The sequence below is a fragment of the Pelodiscus sinensis genome, chromosome 2, assembly GCF_052426305.1.
Source record: "Pelodiscus sinensis isolate ZL-2025 chromosome 2, ASM5242630v1, whole genome shotgun sequence".
NCBI classification, from domain to species: Eukaryota; Metazoa; Chordata; order Testudines; family Trionychidae; genus Pelodiscus; species Pelodiscus sinensis.
Genome location: NC_143053.1, coordinates 212,176,022 through 212,203,602, shown reverse-complemented (window position 1 = coordinate 212,203,602; position 27,581 = coordinate 212,176,022). Strand labels below are relative to the sequence as shown.

The following is a 27,581-nucleotide window of genomic DNA, read 5'->3' as shown; positions in this document are numbered from 1 at the left end:
ATGGGGGACTTTAATCACCCTAACATCTGTTGGGAGACCAATACAGGAATACACAGACGATCCAAGAAGCTTTTGAAGAATGTTGGAGATAACTTCTTGGTACAAGTGCTGAAGGAACCTACCAGGGGACATGCACAGCTTGACCTGCTGCTCGCAAACAGGGAGGAACTAGTAGGGGAAGTAGAGGTGGGGGACAATCTGGGAAACAGTGATCACGAGATAGTAGAGTTCAGGATCCTGACCAAAGGCAGAAAGGAGAGTAGCAAAATATACACCCTGGACTTCAGAAAAGCAGACTTTGATTCCCTCAGAGAACTGATGGGCAGGATTTCCTGGGATGCTTAAATGAAGGGAAAAGGAGTCCAGGAGAGCTGGCATTATTTTAAAGAGGCTTTATGGAGGGCACAGGAAGAAACCATCCCGATGCGCAGCAAGAAAAGCAAATGTGGTAGGCAACCAGATTGGCTTACTGGGGAAATCTTTGGTGAGCTTAAAAACAAAAAGGAAGCTTACAAGAAGTGGAAACTTGTACAGATGACTAGGGAGTAGTATAAATATATTGCTCGAGAATGCAGGGGAGTAATCGGGAAGGCAAAAGCACAATTGGAATTGCAGCTGGCAAGGAATGTGAAGGGTAACAAGAAAGGTTTCTACAGGCATGTTAGCAATGAGACGGTGTGGGGCCCTTACTGGATGAGGGAGGTAACCTAGTGACTGATGATGTGGGAAAAGCTGAAGTACTCAATGCTTTCTTTGCCTCTGTCTTCACGGACAAGGTCAGCTCCCAGACAAATGCACTGGGCAACACAGTATGGGAAGGAGGTGGAGAGCCCCTGGTGGGGAAAGAACAAGTTAGGAACTATTTAGAAAGGCTAAACATACACAAATCCATAGGTCCGGATTTAATGCATCTGAGGGAGTTGGCAAATATCATTACAAAGTCTTTGGCCATTATCTTTAAAAACTCGTGGAGATCAGGAGAGATCCTGGATGATTGGAAAAACTGCCCATCTTTAAAAAAGGGAAGGAGGACAATCCAGGGAACTACAGACCAGGCAGCCTTACCTCAGTCCCCGGAAAAATCATGGAGGGGATCCTTAAGGAATCCATTTTGAAGCACTTGGAAGAGAGGAAAGTGATCGGGAATAATCAGCATGGATTCATAAAGTGCAAGTCATGCCTGACCAATCTGATTAGCTTCTATGATGTGGTAACTGACTCTCTGGATATGGGAAAGTCAGTGGATGTGATATTCCTTGACTTCAGCAAAGCTTTTGATATCGTCCCCCACAATATTCTTGCCAGCAAGTTAAGGGAGTATGGATTGGATAAATGGACTTTAAGATTAATAGAAAGCTGGCTAGACTGTCGGGCCCAATGGGTAGTTATCAACGGCTGTGTCAGGTTGGAGGTCAGTTTCTAGCAGAGTGCTCCAAGAATCGGTTCTAGGACTGGTTTTGTTCAACATCTTTATTAATGACCTGGATGAGAGGATGAATTGCACCCTTGGCAAGTTTTCAGATGACACTAAGGTAGGGAGAGAGGTAGATACACTGGAGGGCAGGGATAGGGTCCAGAGTGACATAGACAGATTAGAGGATTGGTTCAAAAGAAATCTGATGAGGTTTAACAAGGACAAGTGCAGAGTCCTGCACTTGGGATGGAAGAATCCCAAGCATTGTTACCGGGTGGGGATTGAATGGCTAAGTAGCAGTTCTGCAGAACAGGACCTGGGGATTACAGTGGATGAGAAGCTGAATATGAGTCAATAGTGTGCCCTTGTAGCCAAGAAGGCTAATGGCATATTAGGTTGCATTAGGAGGAACATTGCCAGAAGATCTAGAGAAGTGATTATTCCCCTGTATTCGTCTGTGGTAAGGCCACATCTGGAGTATTGTCCAGTTCTGGGCCCCCCACTATAGAAAGGATGTGGGCGCATTGGAGAGGGTCCAGTGGAACCAAACTATTAGGGAGCTGGAGCATATGACCTGTAAGGAGAGACTGAAGGATTTGGGTTGAATAAAGATGCAGAAGAGAAGAGTGAGGGGGGTGGGGGGGGGATTTGATAGCAGCCTTCAACTTCCTGAAGGGAAGTTCCAAAGAGGATGGAAAAAGGCTGTTCACAATAGTGGCGGATGACAGAACAAGGAGCAATGGTCTCAAGTTACAGTGGGAGAGGTCTAGGTTGGATATTAGGAAAAACTATTTCACTAGGAGGGTGGTGAAGCACTGGAATGGGTTACCTAGGGAGGTAGTGGAATCACCATCCGTAGAGGTTTTTAAGTCTCAGCTTGACAAAGCCCTGGCTGGGTTGATTTTGTTGGGATTGGTTCTGCCTGGGGGAGGGGGCTGAACTTGACCTCCTGAGGTCTTTTCCAGCTCTATGATTCTAAAATTGGCTTCTGAATATGCATAACTCAAAGCTGCTTTAGACAAAATACCTCACATAACATATCAATTTTAAAATTAGTGTCTGCTGGATATGTATATCCTATTTTTGTGGATGTATTGTTCTGGTATGTGAAGCTAGAAATATGAAATGTTGTCAGCCGACGGTCAGGGCAGTGAGTCCCTTATGACCGGCTGCAGTTCTTTTAAATTGTGCTTGGTTCTGTTACAGCAACTGAAGGAGTCAGGTTAAAGCTTAAACAGTTACTATTTTATTGTTACAGGGTAAACTTAGTTGTTAAGTGCTACTACTGTGTTACAGATAACACAGCCACTACAAAGGACAGAACAGAAATTACACTAAGTCACTAATAGGTACCATGAAACCCCTTTGGTTCTCTGAGCTCTTATTAAATGCATGCAAAATAGACACATAGCAGGTATAATTCTCACACCTTCTTTCCAGACTTGGCGTGGCCAGCGTCTTTCTCTCAATCCCTTGGGAAGAAGTAGGGCGAGGTTGGGCGTCCCACAGACCTCGGGAGACAATCAATACCTGCCAGCAGGTATAGATGATTGGAGCTCAAATGGGGTGGGCTACTACACCCTCTTTATACCCCTTGGGTCATGTAGGCTTCTTCCTGGGCTCAAGTGGCCAATTAGGAAAAATGGCTTTGAATGCCAAGTTTCCCACGAAGGGTGCAAAGCATAATTCACATCTGGGAAAATGCAGACAATGGGCACCTCTGGTATGTGATGGGCGAAGATTCCTCTCCTGGGACAGTGCAGGCGTGTCAATTACTGGTACTAGCCATCAGGGCGACGGGAGGCCCCGGGTCGTCAGCTAGCCAATTTACTGTCTGGTTTCTGTTTATGGTAGAGTCAGGGACAGGCAGCACACCTGCATTCCCAGGGCATCAAAGGCTGACTGCCTTTCTCTTGCTCTCTGGCGGCGGGGCGGGAGAAGATGGGGTTCATGTCTGGCTACAAATGTGGATCTGTTTATAATTTTAAGTGTGCTAATGAGGGCCATTAATGATGCTTTGGAAACCTAATGGCTCAGTGATCATGTCAACAATTTGTGAATGGTTCTGGTTTTCCTGTAATCCTGGATTGTGGTTGGTCATGCCAGTACAGGTGACCAGGCCACCTGAAACCCATTTTGTATCTTGTACATTTCCACTCAAGGTGAGAAATTTGAACCGAGCATGCAAAATTCCCGCCTTGGGCAGAAGCGATTGTTGGTGGTCGAACCAAGCAGCATGGGCAGTTTCCAGATGCCAGGCGAAACCCCCCCCCCCCCCCTACTTACACCTAATATGCCTCCTGGCAACATCTAGGACTGAAGAGGGGGAAGGATCGGGTCCAAGCTAGGAGGCTGCTTAGCTTGTGAAAGATGTTTAGAACAACTGTTTCGGATACAAATTTGCATATAGCAAGTTCCTTAGTGGAGTAGGATTACCTGGCATGCTTGGTTTGTCTTGGCTTAGTAGCTTACTTTGATCTGTCTGTTTTCTCTTGCAATCACTTAAATCCTACTTTTTATACTTAACACTATTATCAAGCCTAGTTGTTGGCAAAGAGGGGAGCAACTGCCTATGCATATTTATTTTAATTGATAAAAGGGGTGAACATATGAGCTTTCTCCATGTAAGACAAGTTTGTTTCGGGTTTTGGTTCTCTTTGGGGACTGTATTCCTGGTGCTGAAGCTTTATAGCTAAGTCCTCCCAGAACTGAGCTAAGTCAGTGTCCATATTGCTCTGCAGGGGGATGGTAACCCCAACTCTGTCTTGGCTTGGGGACACCAGAGCTTCTAGCCTACCAGGGCAGGAAGGCAGATATCAGTGGCTTGATCAACATACTGGGGGATAACCCCAAGGGGACTTTTATGATCCAAGCCCTCACACATGGAATCTTCAGTTTTGGGATGCAAAGTTCTTTTAGATTTGAGAAATCTTAGTTTTCTGTCAACAAAGAAAAGTAAAAGACCACTCCTCTAATGTGAACAATAAAACAGAATTGTTCAAACTTATTTTGTACAAATTGGCCAGAGCACTTCTCCAAAGCTGTTCTATTTGGTAATGTTAGTTAAGCTGGTGGGCTACGTCTTGACTGGCCCCTTCTTCGGAAGAGGCATGATCATTTCTAACTTTGGAATAGGGAAATCCACGGGGGATTTAAATATCTCCCGCGGGATTTAAATAAACATGGCCGCTGCTTTTTTTCCGGCTTGGGGAAAAGCCGGAAAAGAGCGTCCAGACTGGCACGATCCTCCGGAATAAAGCCCTTTTCCGGAGGATCTCTTATTCCTGCTTGCAAGTGATTGCGCTCCAACCTCGCGGGAGGGAGAGTCACAGGGCTGGAGTGTCAGTGCAGGCTTCCTACTTCTAGGGAAAGGCTGAGCTTCAGCCACAGCCCATCTGCAAGGTGTCTGTGGATAACTATTGGTCTGTGGACCACCATTTGAGAACCACTGGTGTTGTCCTACAGCATCTTGCAGAAAAAATTAAGAAAAAAATCATAAGCTAGTGTTTAAGGTTGAAGAATTGAAATCAGTGGCTTAAAGTGTCCAATCTTCTGACGTACGTATGGGAAAGAAGGTATCTTTGAGAGTGAAAAAAATAGCATGATTTGAATTTATTAAAATTCATTCACAATTTGAATGCCCTGTACTACAATCTTTGTTGTTTGAGTGCTATTAATGACTCAGAAGGAATTGAGCGATGTTAATTATCCCAGAGAACATGGCATGGGGTAAAAATACTAGTTTGGGCCCAAGTGAATGACCAAAATTTAAAGCTGATCAGTTGTTCCTTGAATTTAAGGAATAAACTCGAAAATCCAAACATCCTGTGCATTTCTATTAAATGTCAAATAGATAATGGCCTGAATGTTTCTTCTAGTGCACTCATTTGAAGAAGTGAAATACTTTAATTCATATCGTGCATTTCATTTCTCATTCAGTTATATGCAAGTGTAATTGTCTGTCAACATCACTTTTGGTTACAAATTACAGATCCACAGTATTAATTCCTGATGTGATATATGCCATGAGATGTTATGTATAGCATAAGATCCTCTGACTTAGTATATAACATTCTCATATGCAAACTAATAACATGTTTCATGGTTCTAAACTATGAAACCACTTAATTTTCAACTTTTTTGAAAGGATAAAGAAATAAATTATTGAATGTTATAGTGGTAGAATTCTCCTTTACAAATGTTTTTGTTAAATCCTTGCAAATCACGGTATGGTTTAAACACAAATAAGTTTAAAAACTGGTTTAGTGTCCTGTTTAGTTTGTGCCTATAATTTACTAATATGGTTAAAGCAGTATAAATCAAGTTGAAGTGGACTTTGTATATGGACAGCCTTAATGTTGTGTTGGTTTAATTGAACTAGTTTAAAATCAAACCTTGAAAGTATTGCAATTAAGATCAGGCTTAGTTTAAATATATAGAAGATGAGTCTTCCTCCCCTACCCCCTCCCCCCCCCCCAAGATCACATGTAGAGATGACAGGGAAACAATCTTTCTGTCCTGTGAAAAGTTTCATATTTAGAAGAAAAAAATATTTGTACAATATTGTCATGAAAGGCTGTTTTTAAACTAGATACCTCAGTGAGAACCAAAACATAACTTTTGGTTTCCTCCCTGGGCTGCTCAGGGAGCCCTGGCTAAATTGGCATTTCACCAGATGGGCTGCCAAGGAGCTGGACAGCCTGAAGCCTATGAAGCTGGACAGCCAGACTGCCAAGCAGTCCTTGGAATCTGGGAGCCAGAGCTCCATAGCAGCCTGCCAGCTGGTTTGCTTAGGAGCTGAGCATTCTGGAGAGGAGAGATGCAGAGGCAGCCGGAAAGCCTGCTCAATGGCTTCCCCATGAGGCAGGCTGCCAGGGAACTTAGGAACTCTGGTTTCGGCTGCTGAGAAGCTGCAGACTTTGGATAACTGGAAGCCATGTAGCTCAGTCTGTTGAACAGCCATGGAGCCTAGGAGCCTTGTCTCCCTAGTAGTTTGTTTGGTGGGCTATGAAGCAGCCAACAGCATGAACGCTTTAGGAGCTTCTACTAAGTTGCTGCCTTTCAAGTGGTTTGTAGAGGAAATTAGATTCTTCAGTAGCCTGCCATGCATTCAGCCAGTGATCATGGGAACTGGGCCCTGAGAGGATCCCAAGCATTCAAAAAGCATGGTGCCTGATGTTCAGGCTTTCCAGGAAAACTTGGAGCCAGGAGCTTGGAAACCTTGTCTGTCTTGAGAAAATGGGATGGGTGAACTGGCAGGAAATTAGTCAAGTTTCCATCACAAGTTTAATTGAAATCAGTACATTCCACCAATATGATTTGATTTTGATGAACTGGCATTTTCTGACTAAAAGCATTCCATCAAAAGGTTGTTATACTTCACTATAATATAAGTTTTTGATTTGCAGTTACGGTAGTTTTTCATTTTGTCCACAAATTATGAAAGTAATAAAGCTTTTGGTAGTAGTAACTTTGCTATCCCTATTCGTATAGTATCTGTACAATCGTTAAATACCTTTTGTTTTGTATGAACTCTTGCTAAAGCTATGAAATAAATGCAGCTTGTATTTTGTGGTGGTTTTGTTTCACTAAGACGCAGCTGAAAAGGTGCCTGTATTTTACATAAATACTTGCATTTAAAAGGCTAGCACACTAAAATTGATGATTGTGATAATTCACTTTGAGTTTTATGACTTAATTATAGAATGTATATGGCGATTGTTTAGTTGCAGCGAAATTGTCATTTTCCCTTGATTCTCTTAAGTATTTGTGCCTGTCTTTTGTATGATTTCCATTATAATCCTCAGCAGACTTGAGTTAAATTCCAGTATTTTAAAGTCTCAGAGTGGTAGCTATTATTAATCTTTATCTGCAAAAACAACAAGGAGTCCGGTGGTACCTTAAAGAGTAACAAAAAGAATCTGTTAGCTTTTAAGGTGCCACAGAACTCCACATTAGTATTTTAAAGGTCAGTGTTTTTCTAAGGAAGTCAAACTATTATTTCCAAGAATAACAAGAAAATAAAAACAATGAATCATCAGTTGTCTCATGTATCAAAGTGAGAAATATTAAAAATCTGTGGGTTTTTCATAACTTATTCTACTATATTTAAAAAAAACTTAGATTATAAAATTGAATTGATATACATTTATTTCTGTTTTGTTTATATAGAGGATAAAAGTAAATCAGGAATTCCCTGGTTCAGTCTCCTTTACAGAATTGGCCTTAAAGTGAAGTTCATAGCAATACTAAACCATTTTAAAGCACGAGAGTAATCAGAAAATAATACTAATCCCAGTTAATCCACATTATTGGCCTATCTGCTCTTAAAAATGTAGCATTTAATCTTTCATTGTGTGGAGCTGGTCATTCAGGAAAGAAGTCTGATCCAGAGATTAACTACAGTATTCATTTGGTTTTGAATGCTGTTGTTACTGTTTCTGAGGATAAATTATAAATACACATGTTTAATTTGTGTGAAAAACTGGCTGTTTTCCCTATTTCATCACCAAAATTAAAGTAGATCTGTTAACTAAAATTAGTAAGAGCATTACTACTATTAATTTTATCGTGAAGACCCAGGCTAGTGTGTGTTGGTGGTTGAACTTTTTTTCGGGGCGGGGGAGGTATGTGGTGGAAAGGTTGTTCCCTCTGTCTAATACAATTCTCTTTGATTCTGAATTCCTTTTTTCATATACTGTATTGTCAGTGTAGAATGGTTTCACGTTACTGTGAGACATTTAAGAACATACAGGAATTTTCAGGAGATTATTATTGGGGGGTGAAGTAAATATATTATGATGCATATTATGTTAGGTGAAAGAAATCTGCTTTTCCTTAGGGTTCCAAGCCTGGAAGTAACATTGATAGTTAGACAAGAAAGAGGTAATGGTATGCAAATGCTGCAATGGGTGCAACATAGGATTTCCATTCAGAATCTAAAATCTCTGGATTGGCTACTACAGTCCTTTGATTTTTGAAAGAGGCTGCTCTCTAGAGATTATATTAATAGGTAGGAAGGCACATAACACATCTCTTGATCTACCCATAATTCTTGTTTAGGAAATGTAGATATTAGATCTGGTTTACAGGTTATATTGTATCAGTTTTTAAATTGCTTTTTCAAAAGGCAATTGTTTTTTGTGGAGCATGTATGAAAAGTTAGATGGAGAATACAAGTTATTTTTCAAATGAGCTGATAATTGCTGTGAGGAATATTTTATATAAAAATATTGCCCAACTGTTTAGAAGATTCATTCCTCATTTTCATCCTTCAGTATTATTAAATTATGCTATTGTACATTCTTATACTTCAAGGTATATCACTATGTTCAGTCATTTTAAAATTAAAAAGGAAAAAATTAAGCTACAAGATCTGTATATGATAATAATATATTAATACTAAATTAAATGAGTCTATGCAAGTACAGTAAACTTCCGATAATCTGTCACCTTTGGGACCCAGGAAGTGCTTGATTATCGGATATGCCGGAGTACCTCGGAAGGGAGGCTATGAGAGGTTGGGGAAGGGAGTCAGCGGGGAACGGCGCAGTGTGGGGCGAACCCTCCGCCGTTTTGCAGAGAGGCGGGGGAAGCCCCACACAGCCGCCGGCAACAGGCCAGCTGGGCTTGCAAGCGGCAGTGACGACTTGTGGAAGCGGCAGGGCAGAGCACCTGGGGCGCTGCTGGTTTGGTCCTGCAGTACTGCCCCTCACCTGAGCAGCACTGGGGGACCAACCCAGCAGCACCTCAGCACTGCTCAGGGGCGGTGCTGAAGGTCCAACCCAGTTTCCCAAGTCCGCTGTTGCTGAAACTGATAAACAGCAGACTTGGGGAAGCCATGGGGCAGAGCAGCTGGGGTGCTGCCTGGTTGGTCCCGCAGCGCTGCCCTCACCACCCTGCTCGGTGCCCGGCAGCACCCCAGCCGTTCTGCTCTGCAGCTTCCCCAAGTCCGCCGCTAGTCAGTTTCAGCAGCGGCATGGAGCTGCTGGGTTGATCCCACAGCACCCCAGCTGCTCTGCTCCACACCACTTCCCCAGGTCCACAGCTGGTCAGTTTCAGCAGCGGCAGCAGCAAATTTGAGGAAGCGGCGTTGAGTGGGTCCAATTGTCCGTTTGGCCGGAGCACTTCCGGGTTCCAGTTGGTGCCGGACTATAGGGAGTGCCGGACCACTGGATGCTGAACAATTGGAGTTTTACTGTATATCTTTGAGGTGGTGCAAAGCTACTACACTTTTGTTGGGATGAATGTACAAGTGAGCATTTTTAAAACGACCTGGCTAGGTTTCTGAATTATTAGCTGATTTGAACAAAGTTATATCCCTTCTTAGTTTCATTAGCCCATGTTCTTTTTCATATTTTGTACAGCTTTTATAACTCACATTCTTCCCTTTTTGTTCTATCGTCTAATATTTTTTTAGAGCATTGGTCAATGTAGGGAACCATAAACAAATGTCAGATGCTTGTTACTATCCTTTCCTTCCGATATTGGCAAGGGAAGCCCTGATTTAGAGAAAGTTGAGAACCACTACTTTGGTGTGATGGTGGTGTGGTTGGTTGTGGTTTTTTTGGGTTTTTTGATTTTTTTTTCCCCCCTTTTTCAGTGAGTGTATGTGTTTGGGCTTTTAATAAATAAAACAAATTCCTCCCCCCTCCCCCCCAGGTAATCATCACATAATCCCTCTCCTGTCATCCATTTCCAGACAAACAGAGGCTAAGGATACCATTCCTACCCATCCTGGCTAATAGTCATTGATGGACCTAACCTCCATGAATCTATATAGCTCTTTTTTGAATCCTATTAAAGTCCTGGTCCTCACAACGTCTTCTGGCAAAGAATTCCACAAGCTGACTCTCTGCGCTGCACGAAGGAAAACTTCCTTTTGTTTGTTTTTAAATCTGCTACTCATTAATTTCATTTGATGACCTCTAGTTCTGATGTTATGGGAACAAGTGAATAGCTTTTCCTTTTTCACTCTTTCCATGCCAGTCATGATTTTATAGACCTCTATCATATCCCCCCCTTTAGTCTCCTATTTTAAATTTACATGGCTGCTGCGCTGAGCCGACAAACAGCAGATCAACTGTTTGTCGGCTCAGCGCGATAGTCTGGACGTGCGGGTGTCGACATCAAAGGTATTTGTCGACCACCCAGGTATGCCTCCTGGGATGAGGTATACCTGGGTGGTCAACAAATACCTTTAATGTCGACACCCGCACGTCCAGACTATCGCGCTGAGCCGACAAACAGTTGATCTGCTGTTTGTCGGCTCAGCGCGGCAGCCATGTAAATTTAAATGAAGCGGCAATTATTTAAATCGCCGCTTCATTTTCCTATGTCTGGTAGCCTAATCTACATGCCTCTGGCGACAGAGGCATGTAGTCTAGACGTACCCTTAGTTTTGTGAGATCTTTTTGAAGTGCTTCACAGTCTGCTTTGGTCTTAACTATCTTGAGCAGTTTAGTATCATCTGCAGATTTTGCCACCTCACTGTTGTTTACTCCTTTCTCCATATCATTTATAAATAAGTTGAATAAGTCCTAGGACAGACTCTCGGGGGACACCACTAGTTACCTCTCTCCATTCTGAAAACTTAACATTTATTCCTACCCTTTGTTTCCTGTCTTTTAACCAATTCTCAGTCCATGAAAGGACCTTCCCTCTTACCCCATGTGTAATAGATAGGAGGAGTACTGACTAGCACATGGGGTCTAATGGGTTAAACTCAGGTAGCTAGCTAGGGTGTTGGCCAGGGGGCTGAGAGAACCAATCGAAATAGAGGGCTGAAATTTGAATTGTATAAGATTCCTTGCCTGCTTTCTTTGTGTGGGAGAGAAAAACCAGGAGTTGAGAGAGACAGAGTGGTTTAAACCCAGGCAGGACTACCAGGTCTCTAAGGAATTTGGGGCATGGAAGTGGACTGAATAAAGAGAAGATTGGAAGTAAGTAAAGGAGGGGAGGGAGAGGAGTGAATCTAGTCACATTCAGAGACATTTTTCTTTTTTTTGGCAGTTTGGTTTGAATGTCTTTGTGTGAATGTCTCCCTTCTCCATATACCATCTAGCATTGTTCCCAGAGATTTTCCTCTGATTTAATTTGTCTTCCTTAGTTGCTCTGTAACCTCTAGCAATCAAGTATGCTTTATTAAGTTGATCTTTAATTTTGTAATAAAAATCACTTTAAGGTGGTGATTTGATTCTTGTTTCCTGGAAGGTACAGGAGGCCATTCTATCTGCCTCACACTAAGAGGTCAGATACTAGAGACTGCAGCTTGTTTTTCCTCATTTCTTTTTTTCATATTTTTTTGAGGCAAAAGAGTTTGGAGTAGTTCTGTGGGTGGGTTCACTCATTTTATATGCAGTAAAATGCCTGCAAGCTGCATGGAGACTTTTCAAAGACACAATAATAGACGCCCCACCTTAAATGTATACCTCAAATTAAAAAGAACAGTAGGAGAACCAAAAAAGTGTCCCCATGAATTAACAGTCAAGTAAAAGAAACAGTGAGAGCTTAAAGGGCATAGTTTAAAAAGTGGAAGTTAAATCCTAGTGAAGAAAACAGAGTCCTTCATTAAGGGCCCTTAAGCAAACTAACCAATCACAGGATCAGTAATGGGTTAACCATTAAGAAATGAAGGGTAAAAATAAATGGCAGTTTTTCACTTTAGAAAGAGGTAAATAATGGTGTAGCCAGACATAAACCCCATCTTGTTTTCCCTCTCCCCCCAGAGAGCAAGAGAAAGGCAGTCAGCCTTTGATGCCCTGGGAACGCAGGTGTGCTGCCTGTCCCTGACTCTACCATAAACAGAAACCAGACAGTAAATGGGCTAGCTGACGACCCGGGGCCTCCCGTTGCCCTGATGGCTAGTACCAGTAATTGACACGCCTGCACTGTCCCAGGAGAGGAATCTTCGCCCATCACATACCAGAGGTGCCCATTGTCTGCATTTTCCCAGGTGTGAATTATGCTTTGCACCCTTCGTGGGAAACTTGGCTTTCAAAGCCATTTTTCCTAATTGGCCACTTGAGCCCAGGAAGAAGCCTATATGACCCAAGGAGTATAAAGAGGGGTTTAGTAGCCCACCCCATTTGAGCTCCAATCATCTACACCTGCTGGCAGGTATTGATTGTCTCCCGAGGTCTGTGGGACGCCCAACCTCGCCCTACTTCTTCCCGAGGGATTGAGAGAGAGACGCTGGTCACACCAAGTCTGGAACGCAGGGGTGAGAATATATACCTGCCAGGTGTCTATTTTGCATGCATTTAATAAGAGCTCAGAGAACCAAAAGGGTTTCATGGTACCTGTAAGTGACTTCTTAGTGTAATTTATGTCCTGTCCTTTGTAGTGGCTGTGTTATCTGTAACACAGTAGTAGCATTTAACAACTAAGTTTACCCTGTAACAATAAAATAGTAACTGTTTAAGCTTTAACCTGACTCTTTCAGTTGCTGTAACAGAACCAAGCACAATTTAAAAGAAATTCAGCCGGTCATAAGGGACAGATATAGAGAGAGCTTGGGCGTTTTGGATCATGTCACTTCCAGGGGACAGATCCGTTGGGGCATCTCTCAGCCTCCCCAGGCTGCCCGCTGCAAAGGGGTCCTGTATCCTAGCAGCTAAGATCTGAGGTGTAATAAGCTCTTCCTATAAACTCGGGGCGTCTGAGAGCCTGTTGGCTGCCCTCTGCGACGGGACCCCGGTCCTAGCAGTAAAGTCACAGACGTTAAACTCTTTTTCGGGGCGCCCTCCAGCCTCCTAGACTGCCCACTGCGACGAGACTTTGTGTTACACCCAAGTCTTCAACTGCTGAGACGCACATGCACACACTGCCCTGACCATTTCGGCTGACAAATGGTGCTTCTCAAAATTCTTTTCTGGAAATAGTTCTGTTCAGTGTATTCATTTTGGGAGCTGGAAAAAGTATAAACATTGAGGTGGCAAAGTTTGTATTCAATACCTAACTTTTCAAAATAGGTAAGTCTTCTATTTGTTTTTTAGCTTGTTAGTAGTTTAGGTTTAAAAAATAGAAAGACTTTTTTCTTCATGTAAATAATATAAACGCCGCTGACACACAGTGCTCTGTGAGCGCAGGTCCGGTGGCAGCTTGCAGCTTTTTTGGACATTTAGTGCCCGTATAAATAAATAAATAAATAAGAATATATATACACACGCAAAAACAAAAAGAGAAAAAAGAAAGTGAGGGTACGTCTACACTGTATCCCTAGTTCGGACTAGGGATGCAAATGGAGATGACCAAAGTAGTTAATAAAGCGGGGATTTAAATATCCTCATTTTTTGAGGAGTAACGTTAGTTCAGACTAAGGGCTTTAGTCCGAACTAACGTGTCCCAGCGTGCAATTCCTGGTTCGAATCAGCTGTGATTCGAACTAGCGCACCAGCAAGATCATGTTAATGAAGCGCAGGATATTTAAATCTCCGCTTCATTAACTACTTCAGTCGTCTCCATTTGCATCCCTAGTCCGAACTAGGGATGCAGTGTAGACGTACCCAGAGAAAGGAAAAAGAGAAAAGACAAGGGAAAGATCATACGAATTAAATTGTCTGAGCACAAATGGAGTGGTTCCCTATTAATATTTTTTTAAAAAAAGCCCAGTCCCCCTGGCTTAAAGAAATGTGACAAGTGTCGTGACCCAATGCCTGCCTCGGATGATCATGCATCCTGCATTTGATGCCTAGGTGAGGCGCACATCCCTCAGAAATGTATGCATTGCTGTAACCTCATGACCAGAGTGCATGGGGACAGGGAGCTGAGACTATGTATGTTGCTTTTTGATAAGGCTCTGGAGCTTCAGAGAACCTGGGATGAGAGCAGTCAACCAGAGACTACCGGTAAACAAAAGAAACAGGCAAGCTCCCTTTCATCTAAGTTGCCTGCAGAAAGAAGGTCCTCTCCTGCCTGTTCTCTACCTTCCAGAGTCAGCATGGGAGATAAACAAAGCACCTCTGGCACCAGATGCTCCTGTGCCCTATCAGTCGCGGAACCAGAAACATGGAACACGTAGTCCTTAACATAGCTCCAGCGGCACTGAAAGCATCCAGAGTGATGTGACCTCCTCATGGTTACAAGCGCCAGGGTTCCCAAAAAAATCTACAAACCAGTGTTGAGGACTTGCCATTTGATAAGAAAAAGCTCTTTGCAGCTAAAACAGATTAAGTTCTCAATTCTAGCAAGGACTCTTACACGAGCCTGTGTACTCTATGGACGTACACACCTCCCTACTGCAGCAGGCGCTACACTCCCTATATCAGAGGCAGAGAGACTTCTCTTATCCAAGACAACAACAAAGATCCTTTGTCCAGAGTCGTTCCAGGACAAGAAATCAACACAGGCGAGCTCCCAGCACCCACTCGTTTGCTTGGCACTGCTCCAAACAGCAGGTTTGAGATTTTGGTCGAGGGTCTGCATGACCTCTCCTCTCCAGCAGTGCCTTGCAAACACGCAATGATCTTCCACCACAGTTTGTGCCCCTTTTACAACCAATTGGTAGCAATTATCACAGACTGTTGGGTCCTGGAGATTGTGAAGTACAGAGACGACATGCGCCTCATCTCTGTTTCTCTAATCTCCCCACCCTTCCTGTCCCTGTATGTCAAGAAGTGGAGCACCTCCTACACGCAGGAGCCAAAGAGAGGGTGCCTGATCAATTTTGGGGCAGAGGCTTTTATTCCAACTAGTTCCTCACAGAGAGAGAACAGGCTGTTGGAGACCCATCCTCGATCTTCATCAGTTAACCAAGTATCTCCGCAAGCAACAGTTCAAAATGATCACGCTCACATCAATCATTCTGGCACTGGATGAGGGAGACTGATTTGCAGCCCTCAGCCTTCAGGATGCTTAATTCCATGTGACCATACACCCATCGCACAGATGTTTTTCTGTTTTACAGTTGCCTCTGAGCATTTCTGATAGAGTCCTTCCTTTCAGACTTTCTTCTGCTCTCAAAGTCTTCTCAAAGACCTTAGCTGTTGTTGCAGCATAGCTATATCACCAGGATATTCTGACTTTTCCGTACCTGGATGATTGCTTTATACAAGGTACTTCCCAACACACCACAAAAGACATGGTTCTTTTTACCAAGAGGCTCTTTGAATCTCTCAGCCTCGTCAAAGAACAGAAATCGACCATATGCCCCACCCAATCTTTAGAGTTCATAGGAGTTCTTCTGGATTCCACTACAGCACGGGCATATCTTCTGAACCAGTGTTTTGACGCCATAAGAAACCTGGTTTTGATCTTGGCGTCCAGCCCCACCATGACAGTACTAATCTGTCTCCTGCTCATGAGCCATGTGACCACCATGACATATGTGGTCCATCACACTATCTGCACTTCCACTGCCTCCAACGCTTGGTCTCCTTACTATACACCCTGTCAAAACACATGTACGCAAGCAGATTTCAGTTCCTCCAAAGATGCTTGCATGCTTCCCTGCAATGGTGGTCCAATACAGAAAACCTCTTTTTGGGTGTCCCATTCCACCAGACACTGCCATCCACCCAGATTACTATGGATGCTTGCCTCCTTGGCTGGGGTGTGCCCCTAAAGCATCACTTTGCTCAGGGAAGATGGTCACAAATCCCGATTGCATACCAACCTGCTGGAACTCTGCGCTGTGCACAATGATTGCAGGCACTTTCTCCTGCACGTTGTATCACGGACTTTGAAATCTGATCTCCTCCCAATGAAATATGGTCTGTTGTGTGCTTTTACTGTATACAGATTTCACAAAGGAGATCAGCATTTTTCAAAGTAGGTGTCCTGAACCAAAAGGGAGTTGCAAGAGGTCACAAGATTATTTTATGGGGCATCATAGTATTGCCACTCTTACTTCCGTGCTGCCTTCAGAAGAGAGCAGTGGCTGTTGGCTGGGGGTTTCATCTCTGAAGGCAGTGTTCCACCAGCAGCAGTGCAGAAGTAATGGTGGCCATACCATACCATACCATCCTTACTAATGGGCTGTTGCTTATTGCAGCTCTGCCTTCATCGCTGGACTCCCGGCCAGCAGCCACCGCTCTCCAGCTATCCAGCTCTGAAGATTGCACAACTACAGGCAGTCCCCGAGTTACGCGGATCCGACTTATGTCGGATCCGCAGTTACGAACGGGGCCCGTCTCTCTGGTCTCCAGCAGACCAGGGAGAGGAAGCAAAGCGGCGGAGCACCGGGGCAGTGGGACAGCCCAGACGCGCCGTGGCTGTCCTGCTGCCCTCGGGCTCCGCAGCTTTGCTCTGCTTTGCTCCCCGTCTCCCTGGTCTGCAGACCAGGGGGACAGGGAGCAAAGCTGCGGAACACTTGGGCAGCGGACAGCCCAGACGCGTCTGGGCTGTCCCGCTGCCCCCGTGCTCCGCGGCTTTGCTCCGGATGCCTGTGGTACAGCAGCTGGGGCGCTGCCGGTTGGTCCCATAGCGCCGCTCTGGGCGCTACTGGACCAACCCGGCAGCACCCCAGCTGCTCTGCCCCAGGCGTCCCCAAGTCAGCCGCTGCTGAAACTGACCAGTGGCTGACTACAGGAAGCCCCTGCCCCGGGCTTCCTGGAATCAGCCGCTGATAGTTTCAGCAGCAGCTGAATCTGGACGCCAGTTCCGACTTACATACAGATTCAACTTAAGAACAAACCTACAGTCCCTATCTTGTACGTAACCCGAGGACTGCCTGTACCTGAAGTAGCATAATAATAAGGGTAGCAGTACTACAACCCCTTCCCCCTTCCCCCCTCCCCTACCCCCAAATAACCTTGTGAATCCTCCACAGCTCCTTTTTGGGTCAAGACTTCTACAATTGCAACACACTGAAATTTCAGATTTAAAAAGCTGAAATCATGACACTTACAATTTTTTAAATCCTATGATTGTGAAATTGATTGAAATGAACTGTGAGATTGGTAAGACCCTACTTTATTGTTTGTTAAAATTATTGTTTGTACCAGGGTTCTAGATTTTTTTCAGAGTTTGTGTCTCATCTTAATCTGTTGCCTTGTGGACCAAAATAAATTATGATTTGTGGACTGCTTTACAAAATCTAGGTGTATGGGTTTTTTTCTTGCTTCTGCGTTAGAAAATATAAATGTGGAATTATATATAATATATTGTTTATAGACTTAATTGTCTTTTGTTCGGTGACTCATATAATTTGACATTAGTACTCTAGAAACTGATTTTACTAGTTTGTGTGGAAAATGGAAAACATTACGCTGAAATGCATTTCTTTTTTTCTTTTGATAGGTGATACAATTAATGAACAAAGAAGACCATCGAAAGATAAAAGTACATTGCTTGAGGTGGGACCTACATACAAGCAACCTGTTGAGGTAAGAGAGACTACATTTTCCTTAAGTGTGTGTGGTGATATTTCTTAACAGATTATTGAATAAACTACTGCTGTTCCAGAGATTCCTAAGGATATTGGGTAGTAGATTTTGCTCTGGCTATGCAGACAAGGATGTAGATGTGACTTGAATTTTTTAGTCTAAATAAACTGAGGTCCTGCTGAGAGCCAAAGAAAAATCAGCATGGCAGGGGAAAAAACCCACAATTGTAATAGTACCTTTGCATTCAAGCCATTCTCTATCAACCTAAGGTTCTTAGCCTGCGTTAGCATAGCATCTAAGTGCAGCTTAATGTTTTTATCTTCTCAAAGATGTTCGAAAGTAATACTCAAATTTTACAAATGGATAGCTGAGGCACAGACATTGTGGCTGCATATGAAATACCGAAGTAGTACCTGAGGCTCCCAAATTCCAGATTAGCACCCTACCTGTTGAGCCATTCTCTTTCCTAAAACATAGAAAGTTATTCCTATAACTTTAAAAAGCAAAGGTTTTTTTTTTTCTCCAAAATCTCTATTTCATAAGATTTCCACACATGGAGCCACTATTTTATGAACAGATTTGACAAGAACTCCCTTAATCTTATACCATTGGGTTTGTAACTGTGAGGTAACTGACGATTTCTAGTATTCTCAATCTTCCAAATCCTATGAAAGCCAAGAAGAATGTGTTGCTGATAGTTCCTAGATTAGGGAACTAAGCGACTAGTCACTCCCCCTCGCCCTCATTTGCTAATGGGGCTCTTGTAAATTTCAAGGGTGGAATGCTACATGGCACTTCTGCCTTTGAAATGTAGCAACAGCTGGGCAGACTCTTGCTACATTTCATAGCAGAAGCGCCCTTATCGACTAATCAAATAGTCCATGTAAATGTCATTGACTATTTGATTAGTTGATTAATCTAATTTTAATATTCCTATCCCAGATAAATTTTGGTATCCTGAGATCTGTTTAGCAGTAGTCTCTCTTCAGCTACTTAAAAGAAAACATCATCTGGTATCCTTGACCTACAGGAGTCCAGTAACCAGTATGGCCAATCAAATTTGAAGTCTTAGCCACTGAGAGATAAGTGATGAGATGATCTTTCCCACTAACTCTGTCAGCTGTGGAATACAAAATGTGCCAGTTGGAATATTAGCTAACACATTAAGAATTGAATCAGGGACCTCTAGAATTGAAAGCCTGAGCATTTAACTACTTAACCTGAACAAATGAGCTCTATAGAGAAAAGCTGTAACATACTCATATTCTCTGTGATTTAGCGTAAACCACGGGTGGGAAATCTCAGGCCTGGGGGTCAGATGCGGACCCTAGCTTGCCTGGATCCGGCCTCTGAGGCTCAGGGTTCTCCCAGAGTTTTGGGGTTTTTTTTTTTCTTCTCTCTTGTGTGCAGCCCCCAACTGATTTTTATGTGGGTCAGCAGCCCCTGACCCAAAAAAGGTTCCCCACCACGGTCTAAACAGTCAGCCCTTAACTATTTGACAGCTTAAAAAGAATGTTACTAGTAGGAATTCAACAGAGACCTAGTAAAGACCGTGATTATTATATTCAGCATACATTCCAGTATTGATTTTGAAAGGGAATCTTTTAGGAAAGTTTAAAGAAAGTGCTATGGTAATGGTGTATGATGCAAGTTATAAATGTGTTGGTTTGATGAATTACAATGAGTTAAACTAGGCATTGAAACAGAAACAAAAGTTTGTGATTACAGATAAACAAGAAGATGAACCTATCCGTATGACACATTAATGCATTTGCACTCCAAAAATATTGTATGTGGTACACACCCAAGCACTTCAGTTTTCCCCTTCGTAAATAAATGGTGTTTTTCTAAATATTAACCTACTCTGTGTAGTTCCATAGTTTTAAATATATGCAGTACCATCATACATAAAATTGTAGAGTAGGAACAGCTGTCTGAGCTTCAGAACTATTTTTCCTTCTGCTTTCTGTATGTCATAACCATGAAGACCTTGGTCTTGTAATTTCTTGGTATCTTGGAAGTCTGCATGATATTATTATTCATTTAATAGTGGGTGACACTGATTAACGTCTGCAGGTTTTAAAAAATGTGAATTAAAAATAGTGCCTAAGACAGTAATCTCTAATTTATCTTCACCAGTTAGCGTAATTCATCTTAAAATAATGTGTAACCAAAAACTGACTTGCTGAACAGGTAGCAAAGGCTTCTAGAAAAGAGATTAAAAGGAGATTAAGCAAGGGAACACGAGTGCCAGAGTTGAAAATATAGTATAACTTTGATTTATAACTTATACTATTAATTATTTTTTATAACTGATCTTCTGTTTGTTCTTGAAGGAAAAAGACATTTAAAACTGTGGTCCTTTTTTGAGGTTTATGAACTAATAAGATATCAGAAACTGATAATAAGAATCAGTTTCAGTGAATCGTTATTCCCCCTCTAATAAAACAATGGAAACTTACTTCCTGAGTGTCACATTTACACTGACTCAATTATTCTCTCTGCAGTTTGCTCATTGGAATGTTCTTTATCTCCCTTTATGCTCAGATGCTACCTATATGATCTATTGTAACCTACATAAGGTTTACTTTCATTTTTAAGTTCAAATTTTTATTTAGTTTGGCCATTGGTAGAAGAGGGAGTTGTCTGTAAACTTTCCTAAAGCATAATCCTGCTGCTATACTGATCAATAGTCGGAATGAAAGAAACCATATAGATGGCCCTATCTCAGGATTCTCCATGTTAAAAAAAAAAAAAAAAAAAAAAAAAAAGGCAGTATATAAATGTGTGTATTTTAGAAGTCTGTATCTTGACATAATTTCTACTAAACGCTGGTTGGAGTCTGTATACCTCAATGCCCGGGCTCTACCTAATCTCAGACCAGATTTACAGTAGGAATGTAAATACAGGCAGTCCCCGACTTACGTGGATCCGACTTACGTCGGATCCCTAGATACGAACGGGGTGAGGCAACTCCCGCACATGCGCAGCAGCATTCCCGGGGCTCGCTCACCTGGGTCCTAGGATCCTCCTCCTCCTCGGGCCGGCTCCGACTGGGGTCCCGCAGAGCTGCTGGGCAGAGGAAAAGTGCCTCCCCACGCCCGCTGCCCCCCCCCACCCCCCTGCCAGCAACAGGCTGCCCCCTCCCCTGAGCAACAGGCTGCCGAACAGACAAAAGCAGCCTCTCTGCCCCTCCTCCCCCTATACATGCTGGGCTCCCTGGGCAAACAAAGACTCCACCAAAACAAACAAAGTGCTGGCCTCATTGTGTTAGCAAAAAAGGACCCTCCTCCTAGAACCCTGGGTGGTGTGTGGAAATAAAGCTATTAGCTCAAAGCATGGTGCAGAGCTGTTTGGTATTTGATGAGTTACTCCTTTAGTCCTGAGTTTGTCACAGGGACAGAAATAGATGTGAAATCTTCTGAACAGGGGAACAGACAGCAAAACAAACATTAGAGGGGAGTTAACCTTTCCCTATGCTATCCAAAACGAAAAAAAATGTTTGGCTAGAGTTTCCCCTACAATATGTACCAGTTCCGACTTACATACAAATTCAACTTAAGAACAAACCTACAGTCCCTATCTTGTACGTAACCCGGGGACTGCCTGTAGTTAACCAGTAAACAAGTAGGGGCTGGAGCAGCTTCTTGTCCATGTTGGGAGGAGCCCTGTCTGTGGTGGGCTTGACCTGTTCCCCCAGCCCCAGGTTACATGAGGGCTCCCTGGGAGCTGGCTGCAGAACCTGAAGCAAAGCCTCCTGGGGAGGCAGCTTCACTGCGGCAGCAAGGCTGCCCCAGCAGTGGGCTCCTGGGGAGGCTTCACAGCAGGCCCTGCAGTATAAGGCTTAAAGAAGTACCGCAGCATGTGTAACCTTGTAACCTCTTGGATTTTTTTTAGCAGTTACACAGTTAAATTTTTATGTGAATTTTTACATTCCTAGTCTACAGCTGGGGGCAATGTCCAACTAGGGTTGTCAGTAGGGTTCCCAGATGGTTTAAAAAAAAAATACCGGACACACTTGATCTCAGATGGGGGAGGAGGGAGGGGCATACCAGCCAGGAGGGTAGCAGGGCTGGCTGGGAGGGGGTCAGGGGGAGTGGGGCTGGCTGGGGGAGATCGGGGGGAGCGGGGCTGGCTAGAGGGGTTGGGGAGGGGGAACCGGCCACAGAGAAGCAGGGCTGGCCAGGAGAGGGTTGCGGGGAGCGGGGCTGGTTGGGGAGGAACTAGCTGCTGGGAAGCAGGGCTGGCCGGGAGGGGGTTGGGGAGGGGGAACCAGCCAACCGGGAAGCAGGGCTGGCCAGGAGGGGGTTGAGGGGAGCAGGGCTGGCCGGGCGGTAACCGGCCACCGGGGAGCGGGCTGCCTGGGGGGGGAACTGGCTTCTGGGGAGTGGGGCTGGCTGGGGCAGGGAGCAGGAGTGGGGAACCGGCCAGCGGGGAGCGGGGCTGGCCTGGGCGCACGCACATCCTGGGGTGCTGCCTGTCCCACGCACGGGTGAGTCTGGCCCTAGGGATTCCATCCCGCCTCCGTCTCTTCTCTACTGCGTAGTTGCCTACTGCCTGGCTGGTAGACATGCTCACGCAGTGTGAGCATGTCTATCAGCCCGGCAGTACGCAACTGCGTACTGATACCCATGATAATAATAAAACTTACTTAGAAAATACCGGACACTTATATGTCCGTAATTTTCTCAATTTGTTTCCTGGACAGAAAGCTGAAATACTGGACTGTCCGGTTCAAAACTGGACACCTGGCAACCATTGTTGCCAGGTGTCCAGTTTTGAACCGGACAGTCCAGTATTTCAGCTTTCTGTTCAGGAAACAAATTTGAGAAAATGTCTGGTATTTTCTAAATAAGATGTAATGTAGATTGTGATATAATGTCAAGTGTGTCCGGTATTTTTTGTTGAAACCATCTGGCAACCCTATGTCCAACTAAGGTAGTGTTTCTCAATCAGTAGTCCAGGTACCCTTAAGAGTACTCGAAGTCTACACAACTGAAATTTGGAGAACTGAATTTTTGTTTTACAGTACTTTATTGTTTTTGTACTTTTTACACCCAAAAATGTCATCACCCACCCGGCTATGATTAAGTTGTTTAAACAAATGTGTTGCAATGGTAGAAAAAATAATTGTCTGAAAACTGTAGGTACTGGGGGTACTCATAATTTTGTTTTTAAAAAAAGGGGTACATTATAAAAAAAAGTTGAGAAACACTGCTACTCCAGCTGAGTGAATAGCTTAGCTCTGTGGTCTCCAGCCTCTTTAACCACAAGATTACTTTTTCAGTTTAAGCACAATGTAATATATACCTTAAACCCAAATACCCTTGCCCGGCTTCTTTCCTGCCCCTTCTTTTAGGCCCAGGCTCTGCCCCTGCTCCTACTCTACCCTTTCTCCAAGGCCTCACCCTATCTCCCTTTTTCCCCCCCATCCTCACTCATTTTCACCAGGGTGGGATAAGGGGTTGGGGTGCACACTCTGGTCTTGGGCCAAGGGATTTGGAGTGTGTGTGTGGGAGGGGGGAGAGGGAGGATTAGGGTCCAGGAGAGTTTCAGGGTGCAAGCTCTGAGAAGGAATTTGAGTGCAGGGGAGCTCACGTCTAGGGCAGGAGGTTTGGTTCAGGGCTGGGATAGGGGTTCAGGAAGCAGGCTCTGTCTGTGCACCGTGTAACTGAGACTTCTGGGTGGTGGAACGCTGTGGTTGGGCCAGGGCAGGAGTAACCCTGCCTTTATACCACTCCTGAAAGCAGCTGGCACTTATAGCAATGGCTCCATGGCACCATGTGCTGCCCCTTATCTACAGACACTAAGCCCACAGCTTCTGCTGGCCACGGTTCCCTGTTATTGATCTTCAGGAGTGGTGTCTTCAGGCAAGGACAGCGTGTAGAGACCTTCTGCTCTGCCTTTCTCAGGGGCTTCAAGGATATGCCAGCCACTTCCAGGAGCAGCAATTATAGAGATAATGACTCCAGCCACAACAAGTTAGCATTTTAGAATTCACTACTCAAAGAATTATGTTTCAGTGTAAGAGAGAAACGAAAATTATGAAATGCACAGACCTAGTCAAAAACCAAAAACAATCCACTTTGCAAGCAGTAAAATAACCCATCTTATATGTGTTGGGTCTGGAGATGAGAGTGAAGGACTGTGTGTAAGCGTGTGAGAATGACAGAGACACAGTGTGTATGAGTGACAGAGATTTGCATTGCCAAGCTCCCTCCATCTCCTTCTCTCTGTGTGTAGATGGGGTACAGTAGTGGGGGAGGGAAGGAACACCCTCACATCAGCACTTCTTCCTCCTACACTCTCCACAGCACGCAGGAGGCTCCCAGTGGACAGCTCTAAGGCAGAGGGCAGGAGTAGCAATGACAGTGGGTGGAGGGACAACTGAAGTGCCAGCGGTTGATGCTTCCTGGCCAAACCTGTCAGGGTCACCTGTCAGAGGCTCAAAGATCTATTAGTAGATCCTGATCTACTGGTTGGTGATCACTGGCTTAGCTGGAGTATACATATCTTAGTTCAAATTACCACAGTGTCCCCACTCTGAGGGGGTGGTCTGTAGAAGAAACTCTCGTTGGCTTCCCTTTCTATTCTTGACCCAGTGGAGTACTGGGGTCGATGGGAGTGTGATCAGTGTTCGATTTACTAGGCCCACTATATCAATTGTGAACATGATGTTGGGGGAAATTACCTTTATATGATATTCATCCCTGTGAAGAAGGGCAGCCCAAGATCTACACACCACTTCAGTTCCATGTAAACCCTCTTTTGAGGGATCCCTGCAAACAGATGAATGTCATTCTTACTACGTGGTGTTCCATGTAGGAACTTGTGTGTCCACTGTCACCACAGTGTCTGAGTTTCCAGGTGAAGTGCGCAATGTTGTTACTATTAGTGAAGACTGAGTAAATAATGTCTAGGATGTGAGAAAACATCCCTTCCTGAAGTTTGGCAGTATCGCTCTTCATAACCTATGTAATATGTACCATGATTTCAGAATATTTTACATGTGTGGAGGAAGAACAGTGTTTTATTTTTAAATATTAAGGTCTAGATGTTCAAAGTGTTTGTTACATGGAGGGAAGCATCATGTTGGGGGTGCCTAAATCATAAATGGCTCCATGCACAGATAACCAAATAAAGATGTGGCATTTGTGTCCATAAATTAGACGTGCACAGATATTTGCACCCACATAACAGAGTATTAACCAACTTGTTTGTAAAACCTTAGTGTAAAATAAACACAAGAATAATGCACACATTTCAATCCCTGTAGAAGGAAAATGGAAAAGTTTGGACATCTGTGAACTTGTGTGCATGCATGCATGCATGTATGTATTCATTTGTAGTTCAAGGAGAAGTCACAAGGGCTTAAAAACACAATCAAGTTATATAATTCTACATTTCTAAATCATGCCATCTTTATATACTGAATGTGATGTGAGAGACACAATATTATACAACTGGTTTACTCTTGTATTAATAGCACATGAATTAGAAGAACAGTCTGCAAATGTATTACAATATATTTAAAGCTGTCAGTTAAACAATAGGCATCAAATATTTGTCAGGAATAATTGTCCATGAAAATGTTCAGTTGGTTAAAAGAATCATATCCTTATTTTCTCATAGCAAACTGACTTTTATTTTTCAACACTATCTGATTTAGATTTTAAAATGTGTGGGCTTTATAATTAGGGAACAGGGATAATGGTTATCAAAAATAATTTTCATGTCACTTTTTGTAAGTAACTTGCTTATTCAGAGGTGAAATATGAAAAGTTTGGTTCTTGAAGCAAGTACCTTCTATAGTATGCACCATTATTTTTTGTCTTTTTGGCTGCTCCTTCTCTTAGAATTTATTGGATTTGTTTTTCTAAATCATGATGTGAGGTAATATCTTTTATTGGCTCAACTTTTGTTGGTGAAAGAGACAAACTTTCAAGCTCTACAGAGCTATCCTTCAGGTCTTGTTTCTTTCAGTAACAGAAGTTGGTCCAGCAAAATATATTACCTCACTCACCACAACTGTGTCATATCCTGGGAACACTATGTACAACACTGCAGATTTCTGAATCATGTCTAGTTAAATGATATCTAATTTACATAGTTCTTGCATACCTTAATATAAAGCTTAATTTTTATAAGTTCATAAGTGAGAGCAAAAAAAATCTTGAAAACAACCCTGATAACTATTTTCAGACCTTCTCAATGTAGCAAAAGGGAACTTGTTTCAATTTCAGTTATTCCCAGTCTTCACTATTCTCAAGTGGCAAAATAACACTATATAAAATGAAGCCAGAGGAATTTCAATATAGGGGTATGACCATGCAAGGTTCTGAGCACTCCAGTTTTAATTTAGCCTGTGTAGTCTCACTGAAGTCACTTCAGTGGGACTGTTCACGTGCCTCAAGTTGAATGCATTCCTAAATGTCATGCTTTGGATAAGAGCTGCAATTCTCAGGATTTTTTTAGGACTGAACCTATAAAATAATCTCTGCTTATAAAATGTGGAGCTTGTAGTTGAGTTGTAATATTACAATAATAGAACATAACATGTTTGGTTTTTTCCTTTTGGTTTTTACAGTACTGTAGTTTCTGGCTTTTGCATTTTTATTATACAGTTTGTCAATATTCAGTTTTAATTTTAAAATCCAATTGCGAATTGATTAAGATTATAGTGCACTCCAGCATCAACATTGTTGTTTTTCTATTTAGGTGTATTAATCGTATTTTGAAGCCTTGGTAATATTTCCTTTAATTTCATGTAGTTTAATTTCATATAGCAAGGAAAGGTAATAAATAATATATTTGCCCCTCTTTGACCACAATGTTAACATATATTTGTGGAGATGGATAAAAATATTATGCGACAGATGGTATGGTTGTGAATTAGGATGTATAAACGTTGTTCTCTGTCTGTGTTGTCCAAGACACCCTGGGGTTAAATTGATACAAGAAACAAATGAGAGATTTATAGAAATAACTTTGGTTATTCAGATCTCCGTATTGTCATCTTGTAAAACAGCTCATGTTTTATTTGATAGTGCACTTCTTATTGATGTCCCAGTGTGCTCTCTTTACCCAACAGATGTCATCATTTAATGGGCAGAAGCTGTAGTAATGGTAATCGTCCTAAAATAAATGACTAAAAGTGAGCTATGTTGAGTCGGTATATTAAAGGAATTTTGCTTATTAATATTATACTGTTCTGGCGATTCCCCTTTCATAAGCTCCGTATTCCCCTAAAATACTTAGTAGCTACTCCCCTATGTCTAGAGAGCTTCTTGTACATTTTTATCATGGGGGGAGGTGGGTGAGAGGGAATAAGTTCCTCAGAGGATTGCTTAATACCTAGTTATCCAATTTATATGTTGTTGTGTTACACATTGTTAATTATGTAGCTTTATAAGATGCTTAGAATCATAATTCTATCTGGGTACCAAAATTTATGTAGAAGACTAAGACGTGGTTCCTTGGATCTGCGGAAATATCAGGGACAGCAAGCCTTTCTGATCTGAAACAAGTTGAAAACTGTCTAGTTTTGTGTGTCAAATGCTAGTAGTGCAATGTTTTGGGGAAGCATATGCTAACAGCAGGAAAACTTCTGCAAAATAAAGCAATTTTATTTCAAAAATATTAAGCAGAGTTTTTTGTCATTTCTGTGATCTTTCACAATTCTGAAGCTTCTGTACACAGTGTTTGTTTGTGTGGCTTAGTCAAAGATGTGATTTTAGTTTAGACTAGATGTCATAAGACCCGAAAAGACAGGAAAAGTGAGACTTTTGTTAATATGCATTTTAGATGAATCTTAGGTGTAATAGCACATATTGTTTAAGTTG

At 42.9% G+C, this 27,581-nt stretch overlaps 1 protein-coding gene across 14 annotated transcripts in view; it reads left to right on the top strand.

Moving 5' to 3' along the window:
* Positions 1-27,581, top strand: part of UMAD1 (UBAP1-MVB12-associated (UMA) domain containing 1) — a 164,542-nt gene that overhangs the window by 67,057 nt on the left and 69,904 nt on the right. For all 14 annotated transcript variants that reach the window (XR_012902038.2, XR_016348964.1, XR_016348965.1 and 11 more), the window contains one exon: positions 17,654-17,739. Coding sequence is in view for 11 of the 14 variants with exons in the window: in XM_075922320.2 (XP_075778435.2) it covers positions 17,654-17,739 (86 nt within the window). In the remaining 3 variants the exon portion in view is untranslated. The remainder of the gene's footprint in view (positions 1-17,653; positions 17,740-27,581) is intronic.